This window comes from Aspergillus costaricaensis, assembly GCF_003184835.1.
Source record: "Aspergillus costaricaensis CBS 115574 unplaced genomic scaffold BO79scaffold_50, whole genome shotgun sequence".
NCBI classification, from domain to species: Eukaryota; Fungi; Ascomycota; class Eurotiomycetes; order Eurotiales; family Aspergillaceae; genus Aspergillus; species Aspergillus costaricensis.
The window spans coordinates 135,723-155,324 of NW_020291850.1; the positions used below are offsets into that span (position 1 = coordinate 135,723).

Genomic DNA, 19,602 nt, shown 5'->3' on the forward strand with positions numbered 1-19,602 from the left:
AATCTCTTTCAATCCCCCCTGCTTCCTGTCGTCACAGCCGGTTTGTTGGTTCACCTGTACATGGCGCTTGGCCAAACACAATGCGCTTCTTCTTTTTGTTTGTTTCCAGGGTCCCTGGTCCTCTTCTCTTCTCGCTCTCATCCCTGCTCCTTCACAGCCTCTCTCTTTTTCCATAGCTTCTTCAATATATCTGAATCTCTCTTCTTTCTTCACGTGTGATCGAAATCTCACGCGTTTTTGGCCCTCCCGCCTCACCAGCCTATCCTGAAACGGGTGCACCACCTCCAGGCTATTGCCTCTGACATCTGCTGTCATGGCCTGCCCGTCTCCTCCCGGTAGAGAAAATCAGCAATGAGTCGGGCTTAGCATGTGTGTATTTGCTTTCTCCGACTGTATCCACGGCTTCCGTTTGTTCACTCTTTCCACACCTTCGTGAGCCGGTCATTCACTACTACTACAACAACATCAAGTACTACTGCTGCTGCTGCTACCATTGCCGCGGCCTCCCCCGCTCGTTTACGCGCCAGCGGCCTCAAATCCAGGGATTCCCTCTTTTTTTGGCACTTTATTATCATACCTGGTTCTTCATGCAGGCCACGTTCTTCTCTTCTTCCCCTCCTTGATCCAGCAAAGTACTTCTTGCGTCCTCCGGCCTGCGGGCTTGGCGACATGTCCAGGTCGAGCTCTGCGGTTCTCCATCAGAGTTCGAGATGTGCAACTAAAATTCCTCGACACTCCAATATATTTGTGTCTTCGGCGCCAGTAATCACCAGTTCTTCCTTCACCTCAGCCGCGTCCTCTCCCTCATTCACGAATTCGGTCCCCGCGTCCACGACCGAAAGCTCATTGTCCATCGAGCCCTCTCAGTCCAACACATCGCACTCAACAGCTGCAGCTGCAGCAGTTCTTACAGATGCCTCGACTACACCGTCGTTACAATCATCGGTTGTTGACTCGGTGGTCGAGCCTACGACAACTGCATCTGCGACCCTAGCAGATCCTAGCGACTACAATCTCATACAAACACGTACGGAGGATGGCACTCATTTCCATATGCCGGTATCGGCGCAGACAAGTTCATTATCAAGCTATCAAACACAACCGTCGACATCAGAATCCTCCACCTCTGTGCTAAGCTCCATAACGTCAACGACACAGTACCCCCACACCACCTCTACCTCATTCATTCCACACTCAGCAGTAACTAGCGCTGTCACTTCAGCCAATGGCACGTCGCATGGCTACATAGATCAATCGGATCATGGTGGCTATCACGCCTCACTGGGCGCAATCTTGGGGGGCGTTCTAGGAGGCGTAGCTTTTGTTGCTCTTGCGCTTGCAATAGGTTATTTCGTGATGCGTCACAAGCGGCGCAAGCCCCGTGACGAGCTGGCCACTGGCACGAGTGAAGAACACCTGCAAGATGACCGCAGTCCGGCTGCTTCCTCAGCAGGCTCACATCAAGTATATCAGTCGTGCGGGTCATCTTTCACCGACCACTCCTCTACCCCCTCCAGCCCTCTGCGCGCTATGTTCCCAGTATCAATTCCTGCCAAGAGCTACCAAGCGCGTCGGACCCCTTCCGGTCCAAACCTCCTCTCCGATGCAAACCCTTTCCTAGACTCTGCGGAGATCAAGTATGTGTCGCGTGGTAGCGGCGTGCCCAGCAACGCGGGGACGCTTCGCAACCCGTTCGCCGATGCAGCTCCAAGCCACACTGTGGTCATGCGGCAATCATACATGTCGCAGCGACCCACGTCAACTGCCTGGTATTCCATGCACAGTGATCGCAGCTTAGGGAGTACACTCCACCTACCTGGGCGGAGCAGCGCGGGTAGTAGCCTGCAACGACTCAGCTACCCGTTCACCGCGGCCGAGCTCGAAGCATGCGAGCCCATGGCCAGGCTAAGCACGCGCAGTGATCCTTTTGATCTGGAATGTCCACCCCACGCTATGCACCGGCGTAGTTCTACCGTCATACCCATAGGGCACGTCTAAATTACGGCTGACGAGGGAGAAGAGAGAAGCTTTTTGCTGCCCACACACAGAGTGTAGGACATGAAGAAGCACACGAGATAAATGCGACATGAGTCCACGCTATCATCTGCAATTAAGCATATGGTATTTCCGTCTGGGTCGTTGAAGGGGGGATGCGAAAAGAGCAAGCGGATTTCACTTCAAGATGACTGTATATGTATTTTATATTATGATTGGTGTTAGTTGTTATCAGATATGGCACACAGATGGTAGGTAGCGAAGGGTAAGTAAGTAAGGGTGCCATGCTGTCACAGCTGTATTTGTATGTGGACGATAATTACATGTGCAATTGTCGTGTGCGAATACAATATCCAATGAATTTCTGATTCGAATATGATGCTATTTACCATGCGTATTTGTAGTACACCATGATAAACTATAAAAAACTCCATGACATTTTTATTCAAATATATCTTCATATTCCGAACATAGTAACCAATACCACTACTAATTGGAAGTGTGAATGCAACACTTGTACTTAACAAGTACTAGTAGTCCAGCCATCACTCAGCTAACTTGGACTTATTACCAATAACCATCTCTCGACTTATCTACTTTCGTACCAATCCTCTACTAGTAGTATGCTTCATCTGTTCGACAAGTAATGATTTTGAAAGTGTGATGGTGATGGTAATGCCGGTGGCAGATATATATATATATATTCTAGTCCTCTACATCCGTCAGGCTATTTACTTAGTACTTACCCCCGCGATTCCCCACCACAACCGCCGAATTCAGTTTAACCTGAAAGTAGTATTACTCGTAGTAGGAAGCACCACTACTAGCTAAGAGAATATATAATGCATACTATCGCTGAGAGACCATTCAATATAATACTTACTTATCAGCACCATATAGTATGAAATTATATTCCTTCTAGATTATTCCAAACAGATACACAAAAAACCACTGAACCTACGGGTTAGTGGGGGGGACGGAGGAGAAATCCACACACAGACCAACGCAGATTCGACAGCCCGGAATTTTAGAAGAGATAAAATAGAAATAACTTAGAAGAGTGCATCCAAGTACAGTCCAGTTATGTAGTAAAGCAGAATTATGATTCTCCTAATAGAAGACAACAGGAAGAGACATGAAGTATTACTAGTAGCTGTACTGAAGTCAAGAAAGTGGGGATGATGGACTAAATCCATTCCACGCTGAATGAACTATGTGAGGGGCGGGCTGGTTTTGACGTAATTGAAGAAGAGATGGAGGGGGGGTTGGCTGCGATGTCAATAGTTTAGGTAGGTTGCATAAACTACACGAGATATACGTTCTGACCATTACAAGGAACCAACGTTGTGTGTTAACCCTCGGAATGATATTCAGGATGTGCGTTACGACATTACATGTTCAGTGCAGAGGTAAAGAAAAGAGGAAAGAAGAAGCAGCGGGTGCTTTGGGAGAAAAGCAGCAAGAGGGACAGATTAAATCCGGGCGGGAGTTGGGCTGGATTTGATATCGGATAGCAAGCAAGCAGTGCAAGGGCGAATTCTTTTTTTTTTTTTGCACGGTCCAGGAAAGGAAGAAAAAGTTGGCGAAAAGGATGAAGAAATAGTAAAAAAAAATTGGAAATTTCGTATCACACAAAGCGCCATGCCATTGTTTTGCTTTAACAGTTAGGTCTTTTTCCTTTTTTTTGCGTGGTCCTTTCACATGCTCTTCCCCGTGAAGAGGAAGAGACGGGGATGACGATGATGGTGATGATGGTGCATATCCTTGATCCCCAACCCTGTTCCAGGCTCCCGATACGATCCAAACAACCCCGTCCCGGATAAATCGAGCCACCGAGCCAGACCTGCAACGAACACGGAGTGGTCGATCAAAGTCCGTGGGCTGATCGATTCCCTCCCCCGTTTCAACCTCCGCACCGCCCAAGTTCGTTATCTGAGAGGATTTACTCCTGAGCCTCAGCAACGAGGGCGTTCTGCTTGGCCTCCTTGCGCTCCAGACGTCTCTCACGGAGAGCCTTGTTCTTGGCACGCTTAGCATCCATCTCCTCCTTGAGGACGCGCTCACGGTGACGCTCAGCCTTGGCCTTCTGGATCTGTAGTAGGGAAAGAGATCACGTTAGCCCCTATTCCCTCATCGTCCAATTAAAATAATCGTATAAACCCGTTCCGTCTCATAGTATCCAGGGTATATCGAAAGAACAACATGGCGGCGAAACTTACGTGCTCGATGAGGGAACGCTTGTGCTTGAAGGTGTTACCCTTGCTCAGGTGGTAGAGCTCGTGGTACAGGTGCTTGTCGATCTTGCCGGAGGCACGGTAGCGGACGAGCAGGCGACGGAGAATACGCATGCGGCGCATCCAGAGGATCTGGCTTTAATCCGATATCCATCAGCACACATTCGTTTCATCATTATCCCTTCGCAGATGATATCTCGCCGAGTCGTGGGCGACTGAGAAAAATCCTTGCAACGGTACTCAAGGGTGAGGACAATGTGCATACCTGGGCATACGAGCCTCCTTGGTACCCTTGCGCTTACCGAGACCACGGTGACGGCCGATGCGGCGGGCGGCGGCGAGCTCACGGGCACGGGAGCGGGAGTGCATGGTGACGGGCTTGCGGATGATGAGGCCATCGCTGACGAGCTTGCGGATGGTCTGGCGGGAGTTGGCGTTGGAGATCTCATTCATCTCATTGGGGTCGAGCCAAATCTTGCGCTTGCCGCAGCCCACCACGGAGGCGGCGAGGCGCTTCTGGGTGCGAAGGTTGACCCTGTGTGGTGCAAAAAAAAGCAGTCGGTCAGCATGAAGTCCAAACCGATCGGGGGGTTGTTGCTGCTGCTGCTGCGAAAAAGCGCCATCTTGAGGCGAATCCGGGGCGTGTGCACGGGGGAAGAGGGGGAGGATATACAGTCCAGCGACGAACAGTAATTCCCCCCCTTGATGCAGCAAAAATCAAGAGCTGGAGATGGACTCACATCTTGATGTCGGCGTATCGACGGTCGTTGGCGGATGATGTTCGTTGCACTCGTCGACGGGTAGAATTCCCAGGGCGAGGAGTTTGAGATACGGCGGCTGATTAGCTAAGCGGTTGTGTCTGCTAAGCGAGACCAGCAAAACCCTCTGTTAGGGTTCGTGCCCCAGACGCTTGTCCCGATCCGGGGAACACCGCCGGGAGCCGCAACGGCGCCTTACAGCATCCAGCTGGAACATGCTACAGATTCTGGGCTGATTAAAACGTGGTATGGATTGGAATTACTATCTATATCATCACACTTATTGGATGTTCCCCTTCTCAATTCACGCCTCGTCTTCTATCCGTCGCTCGGCGGTGGACCAACTCGGGCAGATGCGCCATTCCGGCTGGTCCACGTGATCTCCGCCTGTGTACTTGTGTTGTATCAGTTACGTATAGATGACTGAGGCTGACATCAAATCCGACCATGGAAAACCCGCGGAAACTCAAAACAAATGCATTGCTCATCTCATAGTATGTATCAACATGCTTTTCTTTTCATCATTGTAGTTGGAGACCACGTCACCCAACTCTTTCCCCTACTCAAACAGAAGGGTATAGATAGTAGCAGATAGAGAGAAGTAGATCTAAATCGTCTCAGTGTCTAGCCCACCTCGACACCACTTACTCATCCCCAAACGACCCATCCCCGAGATCAACCTTTCCAATGCTCCACAATTCCCTCTCATCCTCTACCTCATCATTGGACAGCCCCAACCCTCCTTGTCCACCTTCCGCTTCCTTGCGCTCGCGGGCCTGGGCGGCAAGACGGAGCGCGACACGCTTGAAGTAGTCCGACATGCTCCGCTTGGGTCCCGGTGGCAGCGAAGCTCCGGGTCCGGCCATGTACTTATCGAAGACTGCACCTTCGGATTCCTCCACAGAGAAGATCGCCAGGAATGCTGCCTCGGCCGCCAGCTTGACAGGAATGACCACGTCGCGAACGCTGGCGAAGATCGGTGGCGCCAAGAGGGCCAGGTGAGGCCGAGTCAACTCGGGGTGAAGCCGGCTGACCGTGCGCATCACTACCAGAGACAACCGCCGCGTATCAGACGGCGTACCGGGCTGAATGCAAGGCGCCAAGGCCTCGAAAATAGCCTTGTTGTCTTCGAAGTTGCGATTTTCATCCTCGATCAGGAGGTACTTTCCGGCAGCGAGGACGCTGTTGTCGGAAATGAAGGGCTGCGTAGGATTAGCATCATTTCTCGAATAGCCTTCGAACCTAAGTACTTACATCCTTGTTCGTGACACCCTGGCAGATCATAGCCTGAGTCTCCGCGGAGAAGTGCTCCGTCAAGGACGACGGAGCCTCAACCAACAGGGCATTGAGACCCAGAATCGATGCGTGGGAAGGTGTGGCAGCGAGGACCCGGTTCTTGATCAGTGGGCCAGCAGTGGCGGCCGGGAGGACCTTCACTAGTGCACCGAGCAACTTCGCATTCGTAATAGCGACAGCATCAGTTTGATCACTGGCATCGTCGTCAATAAGAGCGAGAATGGCGTTCTTCGATGCCTCGCTCATGTTGGCGCCGGCCTTGCCTACCACCTCTTGAAGAGCCTTCATCATCGCGTTTCTCACACCGACATCTTCCGTCTTGGTACCCGTGATAAGCTCTGCAATGAGAGGGTCCACACGGGGTGTCAGGGTGATCAGGATACCAAGACCCTTGGCGGCCCTGTTACGCAGAGTCTCGCTGGATGCATCAGCCAAACCACGTGCGAAGGTCCGTTGAAGCTGGGGCAAGAAGGGCTTGACAGCGAGGGGAATCTTCTCCAGAAGCTTGTTGAGGGTGAAGAAGATAGCGCCTAGTGTAGCCGATTAGTATGAAATATATTTCAAGCAGAAATAAAGAAAGCAACTTACATTTAATCTCCACCGATCGCTCGGACACAACACGAATGAGGGGACCAGTGATCTGGGTCACGAACAGCTTCAGAGAGTCTGCGCCAGTGCGATCGATGATGTCGCCGATGGCGAGAGCTGCCTGCGTACGCTGCTCGACGCTGCCGTTCAGAAGACCTTGCAAGAAGATAGGCAGAATGGCTGTGATACCCTTGGGCAGGCTGAAGCCAGGAAGGCTGGCACCCGGAACTCCGACACTCCGCAAGGTCTGGCGAGTGGAAATGGTAAGGACTTCCATTTCTTCTTTGCGCAAATGTTTCGTGAGTCCACTGAGTGCCGTCCACGCGGCCTTGACGACATCCTTGTCGCTGTCATCGAAGGAGATGAGCAGGACACGGATCAGATCCTGGTGGTACCTGGAGTAATCGATCTCTGCATTCGAGAAGAACTTGTCGAGATGAATAGCCGCGGTAGCACGGCGGTGATGGTCATCATGCTTCATCAGAGTAATCATGACGTTCATCATGACATTCAAGCCATCGTACTCGTCCACCGAAACCAGGATCGTGTCAAAGGCATTGCTCAGTTCTTCGCGGTGAGCCTCGTCCTCAGTGGACACAATCTCGTCCATCAAGGAGTTGAGGATGGTAGGCAGCTTGCGGGTCATGGCAGAGCCGGCGACTTCGGCCAGGGAAGCAAGTGCCTTCGCGTTGAATGTGGAAATGGGAGAGGTGAGGAGCGTCGGGATAAGGTTGGGGAGGATGATATTCGCGCGGGTCTGCTCCGTGAGGAGGGTCAAAAGTGCGGACAACGCCTGCTCTGCATCCTCGTTGTTTCTCAGAAGAAGCAAGAGATGAGGCAGGACCTGGTCCACTGCCTTCTTGCCCAGGATCTGCTGCAGGGCGTCGAAAGCCTCGGCTGCAGCCTCGCGGACATCTTCGTCATTATCAACGAGCGCCACCCGAACCGTCGAGATAAGAACCTTCTCGTAATCCTCGAGGGCCTCGGCGGAGGCGGAAGTAATGAGTTCTCTCAAAGCAATGCAAATACCTTGCTTGACATCCACGTCGGGAGAAGTCTGGAGACCTTCTTCGAGAGAGGGAAGCAGAGCAGAGAGAACCGACTCGCCAGCCTTCTTGATAAGGTCACCAAGCGCGTTGCTAGCAATGACCTTATGCTCCATGTTGGAGGAACCGAGACGGCGAATAATGAGCTGAGACAGAGTGGGAACCATGTCCTTGAGCGTCTTAGGAGAAGCAACAAGTGACTTCCAGACGGCCATAGCAGCGCTCTTGACCATACCCGAAGTATCGCAGCGGCAGATAAACAGTGCCGACAAGACCTTGTCCCTCCTCTCCTCTCCGAGAACCTCCAGCAGCGACTGTCCAGCTTGAGCCGCTTCTTCCTCTTCCTCCTCGGCATCGGCCTTGGCTGTGATACCAGTGAGACTGAAGAGAAGATCACCAACCAGCTCGACGGAGCTCAATCTGATGCGGTAACTGTCATCCGCAAGACCGCGCTCAAGCTCTGGCAGAAGGAGATCAATGGCCTTCGATGAGAAGTTCTTGACGAGCAAGCGACCTGCCTTGAGAGAGGTCTCACGAATAGATTCGACGTCGTCAGCCAAACCGGCAAGGATAGGAGGAATGATTTTGCTGAGATAGGCGGCGAAGCTGTTTCCGAAGCAGGCGGGAAGGAAGATAAAGAGCGTCATAAAACCCTCGCGAACAGAAGCCTTGGAACTGGACACATTCTGTAGAATAGTAGGCAGCGTCTCCTCGAGTCTGGTTGTACCCAGACCTGCCAGAACCTCTGAAAGAGCTTGAGCAGATCCCAGTCTGTCGCCGGCTCCGGTATCCGACTTGAGCGTAGACATGAGGTTGGGAATGAGGTCGGGAAGAGCGTCCTCTCCAAGCTTTTCGATAAGGGAACCGAGAGCCTTGGAAGCGGTCGCACGAGTAGTCGGCACAGGGTCGACGATAGCAAGCTGCAAGCCCGAAACAATGATTGGCAGATGGGCCGTGAGGTCCTTGCGCTCTGTAAGGTGAGCCAAACTGCCAATGATCTGAGCAGATTTACGTTTCGTATTCGACCTGTCGCCAAGACCACGTTCAAGAATGCGAACAACAAGAGCCAAGGACGGCGCATCTAGATAGTGGACGAAGGATACCTTGATGAGAGAATCCAGGGCCTCATCGGTGTACTTGGTGGGGTCGCTGAGCGCCTTCAGAAGTACATTAACCAAGCTCTTGACTTCAGGGTTGCTGATGACTTCGCCGAATCGCTGAAGACTGCGGTTTGCAGCATTGCGCACTTCCTTGTGGGTATCATTGAGGACCACAGTGAGCGGAGGGATAATGTCTGGAAGGCTTGCCGCGAGTTGCTGGGGATCGAGGTAGGCCATCGCTCCCAAGAGATCACAGGCTCCCTTCTGACTGCGCCATTGTGTGTCATCAAGACCATCGAGAAGGGTGGGAAGAATTTGCTTGACACCATACGAGCTAAGGTTCGAGAAGCAAGCCTTTGCTGCATCAAGGCAGGCAGCACGGACGTCGGGATTGACATCACCGAAACCAGCCAGAAGCTGGGGAACAATCTGGATGACATAGGGCTCGAAGGTCCGTCCAAGAATGGCGGCAAACAGCTCATATGCCAACAGAGCACCTTGTCTCTGATGAGGTTCCTTCTTGTTCTCAGTGGCATCACGCAGATGCGACATGACTTGGAATTCTCGAAGGGTGACAATACCCCTACCGCTGACGATACCAGCAAGTCCATAAGCCGCGCCACGCTGTGTAGCATATTTCTTGGACTGCAGCAGCTGATCCAGCATTTCTTGGACGTACTCACCACTCTGAGGGCGAGAAAGGCGGATCAGAGGCGGCAGACATCCCGAAACGGCAGACTGCACACTCTCCGAAGGAGTAGGAAGAGTGTCCAGCAGCCTCTTGATGACTGTCTGCAGACGCGTATCGTCCGCTTTGAGATGCTGGGCCAGGGAACCATACAAAACAACAACGGCCTCGTTAAGAAGATCAGACGTCTCACTTCCTTTGTCGGAGGTCTCCAAGGTTGTCTCCAAGAGCTTCATTAATTCCTCGACCTTCTGTTGCCCACGGGCAGCAATGACAGATCTGCCGCTCTCGGCCATCTGTGCGCGGACGGTGGAACTCTTGTCGATAAGAGGACCTCTTTCAATCAAGAACCGGAGGAAGGAGACGATCTGCTCGCCTTCAAAAAGATTTGTCATAGCTCCAAAAGCGAGGGCGATACCACTGCGTAGCTCCCAATGGTCTGTGACATCCATCTTCTTGGGCATACCGTAGCTATCTTTCTCGGGCACCTTAGGCTGAATCTCAATCGTGTATTTGGACTGCAATTCGGAAAAGATCCGGTCAAACATCGAAGGGTTCACCGCGATTGCATGAGCCAACGCGCGAGCGCCAGCACCACGAAGCTGTGCATCCTTTGAGGAGAGATAGGGAATGATCTTCTCATAAGAGGAGTCGTCGACCTCCAGGGCATTTTCTTCCCAGATGTTCTCGGCGATCTCAGCATTCTCCTCCACGTGGTCATGGCATTCCAGCCAGATGTGTTCAGAGAAGTCGAGATCCGTCAGGTCAATCTCAGCTTCGATGACCTGCAACACCGAGGTACGGACAGATACATCCGTCACAATTGTGCCCTTGAGAAGAATGTCAAGCTCATCCTTAGTGATATTAGGTGAGATGCACCTGCAAACATCGAACAGAGTATCCTTGATAAGCTTGTAGTGTTGGGTGTACTTCTGCATCGATGCAAGCAAGATCTTCAGGACTTCCACACGAGGAAGACGTTCGTCGGCAACTATTTAACCATGCATTAGCCTTGAGGAACACTCCGTCAAGTTTTTTTTTTTTTTTTTTTTTTTTTTGTGTAAACTCACAAGAGCCCGAATGGAAGGACAACACTTCCAAGGCAAGGAGGACTTGCTCGCCCTCTTCATCACCTCTCTGTTCATCGATTCCGTTCTTGCTGAGCACCAAGAAGAGCAAGGGGAGAACGTAGGCCAGCGACGTGCTCTCGAAAGGACGTTGCTCGGAGGCAAAACGCAAGCGATAAAGGATCCTCGTTACGAGCTCTGCCGATCAGTTAGTGCAAGCTTCCTACATAGCCAGAACATCAAACAACATACGTCCAAGTGCCTCTGCTTCCATCTGCGGAGGCAGGTAACTCTTGCCAATAGCCCGAAGCGTTGCAATACCCACGAAAGGCCGCAAAGGCCCGAGACGCGAGGACAACTTCTCAGCGCACTTAACGTACGCTTTGGACACAACATCACCAGCGTACAAGCCTGCACCGGCTTCGGTCAGGGAGAGCAAGGAGCTCACGGCGGGGTTGATCCAGCCATCCGCGTCGATGGCGGGCCCATCCGCGAGACCTTGAATGATTCCACATCCCCTTTCGATCTTCTTGATCACTTGGAGGACTTCCTCGCGGATCTTGGACTCCTTGGCAAGTTGGGCCTTGACCTTGGATTGCTCCTCAGGAGTAAGCTTCTTCTGCTTCTGGCCCTTCTTATCAGCCAATTGTGACCGTAGCTCCTCCTCCCACTTGAGGATGTCGTAGTCTTTAGTGTTCTTATCAAAGTTCGACTGCTTGGACTTCGTGCTGAGCACGTCGACGAACATGGTTCCCTCCGGGGTACGGGCGATAGCGACATCGGTTGCCGTGAACTTGGACAGGCGCGAAGTATCCAGATCGTCCTGGATTTGGCCAACCAGTCGGGGAACCATAGCATCAGGTGCTACGAACGCCAATTCACCCGCAGCACTCCAGATTGCGGCATCGATTTGGGGGATTTTCGACTGAACAGGGTCCTAAGAAAGTATTAGTTTGGACTTCCTAAGTTGCGATTGACGAGTATTGGCACACGACATACCTCATGCAGACGAGTCAGCTGCTCCAGACACTTTTCGGGGAATTCGCGCACAAGGTTGCCGGGGTCAATGCCGGTCCTCAAGCAAGACGCAATCCAGGATGCGCTGGGAATAAGCTCAGGGCGACACAGGACGAGCAACTCAACGAGTTGGTCTTTCAGGGAAGCAGTGACGTTGTCTACTTCCTGCACACTAGAAGCAGGAGGGCACAGAGCCTTTACAACGAGATGGAGGAACCTTTCGCTTTCTGGTCCTGCAGAGACCGAGGCAGATTCTTTCTCGCCAGTTCTAAAGGAAAGTATCCAGGACCACAGAGCACTTGTGACTGTCCGGCCCATACCTGCCACATCCTTCAAATGAATTTCTGACAAGGTCCGAGCAGCTCCATCCCGGAAACTGGTGTGAAGTCCAGGGGCGGCGATATTATAGATGAATGCCTGGGCCCAGGCGGTCTTGGCTGCGTCCTCAGCCTTTCCGAACTTGGAACCGGTGGTGACTGCAGCAAGTGCGCGCACGGCCCACTGGATCTCGGTTTGGGTGGTCAACTTTGAGTAGGCCTTGGGGTTGAGGAGGAAAGACGGCTTCGGGTTGAGCACCATTGACTGGGCTACAGTTTCCTCCCATGCAGACTTGTCAAAGCTCTGCAGCGAGGAAGAGCGATCTAGAAGAGCGAGATACACATAGGCAGTTGACAGAGAGCCACCCTGAGCAGAGGGAAGAGGGTTGGCGGCAACCTCATTGTACAGCTCTTTCATCTTGCTGAGGAACTTGTTCACAAGGGGCTCGACGTCAGTGCTTGCCAGAGTCGCAGGTTCGACTTGCCACATAACCTCTCCGACATTGAGCTGCCAGAGCTTTTTGAACGGAACACGCTTATCGGAAGATCCTTTCACAATGGCATTGATGACGTCGTCGCTGACCTTCACTTGAGACTGGACAAGGAAAGCCAGGTGCTTGCAGAATGATTTTATTTCCTGTTCCAAAGCGGCCTCATTGGATTCCCTGTTGAAAACGGGAACAAAGCCCTGTACCACGTCCTTTGAAAGATCGGCCGAAGGCAATATCGCAGCGACCGCTTGAGCGTATACCGCACGCTGTTCCGGATTGGTGATCTTCTGGGTCTTCAGAGGGTTGACGACTTCGCTCGTGATCTTGGTGAGCAAGGCCTGGTCCTTGGATTTCGCGAGAAGGGACTCGAATGAGCGAACAGCACCCTGTCTAATGGCTGGATTGTTCGACTTCATGCTTGATAACAGGTGCTTCAACAGCCGCGAATGCAAAAGCTCGGACATATCAATCTCCTCCGGCAAAGAGGCGCACAGCGAAGGCAACAAGCCATTGAAAACAACCTCGGGAGAGCGCAACATGGCCTTTTCGAAGGGCGGGATCAACTCGGTAGCGAGGTCATCGTAGCTAAGGAAAGAGACGAAAAAGTCGCCCAATGCATCGGCGATGTGAGCGGGAGGCGCGGATTTCGCACCAGCCAATTCCTTGACGTAAAACGAAATGATTGCCTTCTTTTCCCCTTCCAAGACTGACTTCTTGGCGGGAAGACGCGCGCAGACGCCGGAGATGACCCCCAAGAAAGGTGCGTTCTTCTGGCCGGTAGTCGAGTCGCTGGTCAACCGGCGGACGGATTCACGAACAGCATCCTCGCCCCAAGCGGTGGAGGAAAATGCAGCGCGTAGAGCACGTCTCGTAACGCGGAGGGCAGAAGCCTTCACTGCGGGTCTCGGGTTGGAGGCCAGACAGATATCTAGGGCCTTTGCATCGACCGCAATGGTGTCCAGAACGGCAGAGAGAGGGGTTTCGGAGTCACCTCCCAGGATCTGAAGCACCACCGAGCACCATTCCAACAACACGAGGGCTGGACCAGGCGCCAGGCCAGGTTTAGCAGCCTCCACCTGCAACTTTTGGGTGAGGTATTTCAGATCGTCGGTCGGGACGGGCGCCTTGAGAAGCGAGCGGAGACATTGCTGAACGGCCTGCCTCGAGGGACGATCGACGTAGCGAGGGTAAGTCTTGAAGAGAAGGCCGATTAGAGGCTGGTAGGTTTGAGGTTGTAGGCTAGATCCTGTTTGGTGGACAGATAGTGAGCACAAGAGCACAAGAGCATCATATTGGGAAGTGAGAGAGTGAGAGTCAGAGAGAGGGGCTTTTGTTCTTCACGCACCGATTCTGTCACGGAGGTCCTGGAGAGCGCGAATTCTGCGAGCAGTCGAACTCGAGAAGAGAACGACCTGCAGACTCCCCAGGTCCCCTGATTCCACCTGATCCCATGGAAAATCGTCCATGATAGTCTAGGTGGCCTGAAGCATGCCCGGCGTGAGGAGCAATGGGCACGAATGGGGCCGCGGATGTTGTCATAAAAGTTTTGCGGCGTTGTGGGGGAAGCTCCGCCGCCTTGCCTTCCTTCCTTCCTTTGCTGGCTGAGAGTCGGAGGACCCGCCGCCAGTCTCTCCTCCTCCATGACGAAGAATCTCCCCCATTTCTTCCCTCATACACTCCCCAACTCAACTAGTTCTTTCTGATTTTATTTGCTCGCTCTTCCCCTTGAGATTCCACTAATGATTCTAGACATTACCTTTCTCACTTCCTATCCTTAGAGCATTCTCTCCTTGTCCGCCCCGGCGGGAAATCTTGCAGCAGCCCGCCTTCCCCTCCTTCAATCTCACTCAACCACCATGCCACCTAACAACAGGAAAAAGAAGAAGCCCGCCTCCAATCCGGCTCGAGGATTTGCCACGGTCTCGGTGCCGTCTAAACCCAAGCCTACTGAATCGTCAACCCCAGTCTCTACCGCAGACTCCAAGTCCGTGTCCGAAAGTGATCGTCCAACGCCCGTCGAGGGAAAGCAACAACCTGCAGTAGACTCCAAAAGCGAAGCCGCCCCCTCATTACAGAACTATACTCCCGAAGAACTCGAGAAACACTTGGAGGAAGCTGAACTTCAACTCTTGGTTGAGAAATATGCTTCCAAGTGCAGAAGTGATGCCGCCCGCCAAGTCACCAAGTTGGAGACCGAACGCAGAGTATTCCGGCAACAAGCCGTTTCTATAAACCTAATGGAGTGGCTTCCCACCGAGGTGCTACAGAATATCATGCATCTGGTTGAGACGGAAGAGCGAGAGCTCAGTCCATTACCCGGACGGGATTCGGGGGGTCAGAAGAAAACTGTCTCGGAGGAAGAACTATATATGAGACTCTGGACTTTGAAGGAAACCCTGCTTAAACTCGGCTTCCCGGAAGAGAAAGTAAACGAGGCTCTGAAGCATATGCTTCTCTACTTTTCTGGTAATTTTGCCACATCCAATAGGGAGGTGGTTTGCAACCTGGATGAGGCTCTAGACTGGCTCGCCTTGCATTGCACCCCCAAGGAGTTGCCTTCTTACATGCAGACAAATGCGCAGCAGCGCAATGAGTTGGATAGACATATCTCTTGGATAAATGGTAATCTTAGGTGCCTGGTATCCCGTAAGGATTGGATGGCTAACCTGACTGACATCAGATCGTGAGCCATCACAATCCTCCACCCCAAGTTTGGGCCCAAATAATAGCAAAGTGAAAAAGCCCAAAAGCCCTGTAAAGGAGCCGAGCCCTGCCCTCCAATCGAGCCCCTACGACTCGGACAGCTCCCTTGACCCGGACACGCTCATTCCAAAGTATCTGGACCTGCAGACTCGCCTGTATGGCCTGCGACCGGAGCTTTTCGACCAACCCAAGAAGGGCAAGAAGGGAGGCCGTAAGCCTGCTGAAGCCGAGCAAGACCCTCAGGTCGTGAGGTTGCAACGCAAAATTACTAGCATTGAAAATGATGTGCTGTTTGACCAGCATGAGGCCGAATACAAGTGGAGAGACAAACTTGACGATCTACGCAAAGAGGCGGCTTTTGTCCGGCGCTCACAGCCTGAAGAGAAGCCTGTTCAAGAAGAAGCTGAAAATGCAGAGCAACCAGAGGAAACGGAAACGAAACCGGAGAATGGCGCACAGCCGCTTGACAATGAAGAGGCTACAGACTTGCTAGGCGACATGTTCCAAGATGAGGAACCTGTCCTGGAACTCGGTGTGATAACGGAGGAGTTAAAGAAGGCATCAGTCAAAGTGCGCGATTTTGGAAAATGGACTGGACTTAGCCCCCGGCGAGTGCTAGAAGAAACGTGCAAAGCAAGGTATGTCTCGCAGTTAAGCTGGGGATGATCGACGACTAAGTCATCTGGGTAGGGACACGGGTTGCAAGATCTCGTTCAAGGACATGTCCGCTTCGTCGCATTCGAACAGACAAGCTCTTGAAGTAAGATGGTCCAAACCTCAAGAGGTTCCCTTCCCTTTTGTCTGGGACACTACCACACATAACTCGAACGCTTACGCGACATTCGTCTCGATGGACTCGGTGGCGACTCCAAACTCTCAGCAAGCGGAATCCTTCGTTTCCACTCTTGCTCTTTTCATCCTATTCCCGCAGAACTCCAAAGAAGGAAAAGCATACCTGCGCCTTCCAGCGGTGTGGCGAGAGCTTTGGACGGAGTTTGCGAATGCGAAGAAGTTGCAGGAAGACGAAGCTGACAAGCAGACCGTCAAGGATCTGAAGAAACTCATACAGGATAACCATGGGGCCTTTGAAGATGATGTTGTCTTGTCGCATAATTTCCGGAAGCGAAACGGAACTTCTAGCAAGCCGGAATCCCCAGTACGGGGAGCCAGCGTAAAGGACAGTTCTGAGCCTGACGAGGAGTTGACTCGGATCTGGACAGAAAAGTCGTCTACGGCCTCATTCCAGTACATGGCTCAGGGCAGGATGAACCTGCCCATCTGGAATTTCCGCGACGACATTCTCAATACTCTTGACACACATCGTGCACTCATCATCTGCAGTGAAACAGGAAGCGGAAAAAGTACGCAGATACCTTCGTTTATTTTGGAGCATGAAATGAAGCAAGGCCGACCGTGCAAGATCTATGTGACCGAGCCTCGCAGGATCTCGGCCATTTCCCTTGCCCGAAGAGTGAGCGAAGAACTAGGCGAGAATAAGAACGATGTGGGAACGGCGCGCTCGCTCATTGGCTTTGCTGTCCGATTGGAGAGTAAAGTCAGCCAAGCTACGAGGCTTGTATTCGCGTATGTTCTCACCCTTGTGAACTTGGGAACGAGCTGACCCTGGCAGGACCACCGGAGTGGTGGTGCGAATGCTTGAGCGCCCGGACGACTTCCGCGATATCACTCATGTTGTTCTCGATGAGGTCCACGAACGTTCGATAGATAGCGACTTCCTCCTCATCGTCCTTAGGCGGTTGATGCAAAAGAGGCCCGATCTGAAGCTAATTCTGATGTCGGCCACACTTGAGGCGCAGCGCTTCTCCACCTATCTTGGCGGTGTTCCGGTACTGAATATCCCAGGTCGGACTTTCCCTGTGGAGATGAAGTTCCTAGAGGATGCCATCGAGATGACCAACTACCGGTTGCTGGAGAATGAATCCAACGCTGTGGAGGAGGAAACGGATGAATTGGCGCTGGAGACGGCGCAGGGCGACACTGCCGGCAGCCTGATGACTTCGCTCGATGGATATTCTAAGCAAACCAAGGAGACCGTGGCAAACTTTGACGAATATCGCCTGGACTACCAGCTCATCAAGCGGCTGGTTGTGCAGATCGCTTCGTCGCCTGACATGACACACTACAGCAAGGCCATCCTTATCTTCATGCCCGGTATGGCGGAGATTCGTCGGCTGAATGATGAGATCCTGTCGGACCCGACTTTCCAGCAGGGATGGATTGTGCATGCGTTGCATTCATCTATCGCCAGCGAAGATCAGGAGAAGGCTTTCGTGGTTCCTCCTGAGGGTATGAGAAAGATTGTAATTGCCACCAATATTGCAGAGACAGGTATCACCATCCCGGATATTACTGCGGTGATTGATGCGGGCAAAGAGAAGAGCATGAGGTTAGTAGAAGAGAACGTGATTGAGTAATGGAGTATCTAACTTGCCCAGGTTTGATGAACGCCGTCAGCTATCTAGGCTCGTCGAAACGTTTATTTCGCGCGCTAATGCGAAGCAACGACGTGGACGAGCTGGTCGTGTGCAGAATGGTATCTGCTTCCACCTGTTTACGAAGCATCGTCACGATAAGCTGGTATGTGTAGCGACCACGGCTGCAAAATTTAGTACTGACTAGTTGTAGCTCGCAGAACAGCAGACGCCCGAGATGCTCCGGTTGTCTCTTCAAGATCTTGTGTTGCGTGTCAAGATCTGCAAGCTGGGTGAAGTGGAACCGACGCTGCTGGAGGCGCTCGACCCGCCGTCATCCAAGAACATTCGCCGGGCAATCGATTCGCTGAAGGAAGTGAAGGCCCTGACAAACGCGGAGAATCTGACGCCTCTGGGTCTGCAGCTGGCCAAGCTGCCACTGGACGTTTTCCTTGGAAAGTTAATCATCCACGGCGCCTTCTTTCGCTGTTTGGACGCGGCCGTCAGCATCGCCGCTATTCTGTCTTCGAAGTCGCCGTTTGTGAACACAATGGGCTCCAACACTCAAAAGGACATTGCTCGACTGTCCTTCCGCAAGGGTAGGTACTTCCAAATTACTGTTTCCTACTTGTCACTAATAAAATTCAGGCGACTCTGATCTGCTGACGGTATACAACGCCTACTGCGCGTGGAAGCGCGCCCGCAACACACCCGGCGTGAGCGAATACGCCTTCTGTCGCAAGAACTTCCTCAGCTCGCAAACACTGCTTAATATCGAGGACATCAAAATGCAGCTGATTGTATCAATCGCCGACACAGGGCTATTAACGCTGGATCCATCCCAGAAAGCGCTCCTCAACCGGTACACTCACCACCCCCATCAAGCCCAAACCCCTACTAAAAAATATTCAAAAATACAGTTCCCGATCCAACAACCGACGCAACTTCTTCACCATCCCGGAAGAATACGATTTCAACAGCGTCAACGATACCATTGTCAACTCCGTAATCGCCTGGAGTTTCTACCCGAAACTGCTCACCCGCGACGGCAAAGGCTGGCGCAACGTCGCCAACAACCAAGCCGTCACGCTGCACCCCACCTCGGTGAACAAGCAAGCCGACGCGTCGGCCATAAAATGGGTGTCTTATTACCATATCATGCAGGGCCGGAATAAGAATTATAATGCGTTTGAAACGACGGCTGTGGATGATTTCGCTATTGCGTTGTTGTGCGGGGAGGCTGAGTTTAAGGTACCTCAATCACTAACTTCCCCCCTTACACATACCCATCCATTTGATATATCAATACTAATAAAAATGATAGATGTACTCCGGCGTCATATCCATCGACTCCAACCGCATCCGCTTCTCCCTACGAGATTGGAAATCTATGCTCGCGCTCAAGACCCTGAGCGCGAGACTACGCGAGATCCTCCAGAATACGTTCCGGGAACCGCATCGCGTGCCGTCGTATAAACAGCAGCAATGGCTGGGTCTGTGGCAGATTATTTTTGCTCAGGTGAGGAAGTAGTCGTCTGCCTACCCTGGTTTCTTGTCTTTGGTTGGGTTTGGATTGCTTGGTTGGTATGTATGTTGCATTGGATTTAGCTTTCTGGAAGATGCTTGTTTGCATGTCTTGCCTCTGGACTACTAGACTTGGATTGGACAATTGGGATTGATTGTATTGGGCTTCTGGTTGGGATGAATTGAATTGAAATGGGTTGGGTTTGTATGGATGAATGAAATGCGTGTGTATGTATAAGGACTGGATGGTGATGAAAATAAGAAGGATGGGATGAGAAAATGAATGTATATGATATGAAATTCGATAGATGGATATAAACTCTAACTCCAACATAAAATAAAAAGA

The 19,602-nt window shown here is 52.1% G+C and overlaps 4 protein-coding genes across 4 annotated transcripts; 2 read left to right on the forward strand and 2 right to left on the reverse strand.

Moving 5' to 3' along the window:
* Positions 1-279: 279 nt before the first annotated feature.
* Positions 280-2,251, forward strand: BO79DRAFT_204133 (uncharacterized protein). Its single transcript, XM_025681764.1, has one exon. The coding sequence runs from the start codon at positions 670-672 to the stop codon at positions 1,996-1,998; it is 1,329 nt and encodes a 442-aa protein (XP_025534586.1). The 5' UTR covers positions 280-669; the 3' UTR covers positions 1,999-2,251.
* A 1,287-nt stretch (positions 2,252-3,538) lies between these two features.
* BO79DRAFT_182410 (60S ribosomal protein eL19) lies at positions 3,539-4,982 on the reverse strand. The gene is made up of 4 exons (XM_025680221.1): positions 4,970-4,982; positions 4,495-4,764; positions 4,215-4,365; positions 3,539-4,087 (listed from the first exon to the last, which is right to left on the reverse strand). Coding segments are annotated over exons 1-4 (573 nt in total). The 5' UTR covers positions 4,972-4,982; the 3' UTR covers positions 3,539-3,937.
* A 328-nt stretch (positions 4,983-5,310) lies between these two features.
* On the reverse strand, positions 5,311-14,262 carry BO79DRAFT_65972 (putative translational activator). Its single transcript, XM_025689561.1, has 7 exons — positions 13,943-14,262; positions 11,772-13,843; positions 11,025-11,709; positions 10,776-10,970; positions 6,872-10,696; positions 6,242-6,813; positions 5,311-6,189 (listed from the first exon to the last, which is right to left on the reverse strand). Exons 1-7 carry the CDS (start codon positions 14,061-14,063, stop codon positions 5,632-5,634), a joined length of 8,028 nt encoding a protein of 2,675 aa, XP_025534588.1. The 5' UTR covers positions 14,064-14,262; the 3' UTR covers positions 5,311-5,631.
* Positions 14,263-14,284: 22 nt separating this feature from the next.
* On the forward strand, positions 14,285-19,567 carry BO79DRAFT_204138 (putative ATP dependent RNA helicase). Its single transcript, XM_025681765.1, has 10 exons — positions 14,285-15,219; positions 15,278-15,938; positions 15,991-16,884; positions 16,931-17,472; positions 17,575-17,707; positions 17,757-17,898; positions 17,947-18,331; positions 18,381-18,594; positions 18,653-18,983; positions 19,057-19,567. Exons 1-10 carry the CDS (start codon positions 14,454-14,456, stop codon positions 19,261-19,263), a joined length of 4,275 nt encoding a protein of 1,424 aa, XP_025534589.1. The 5' UTR covers positions 14,285-14,453; the 3' UTR covers positions 19,264-19,567.
* Positions 19,568-19,602: the final 35 nt, after the last annotated feature.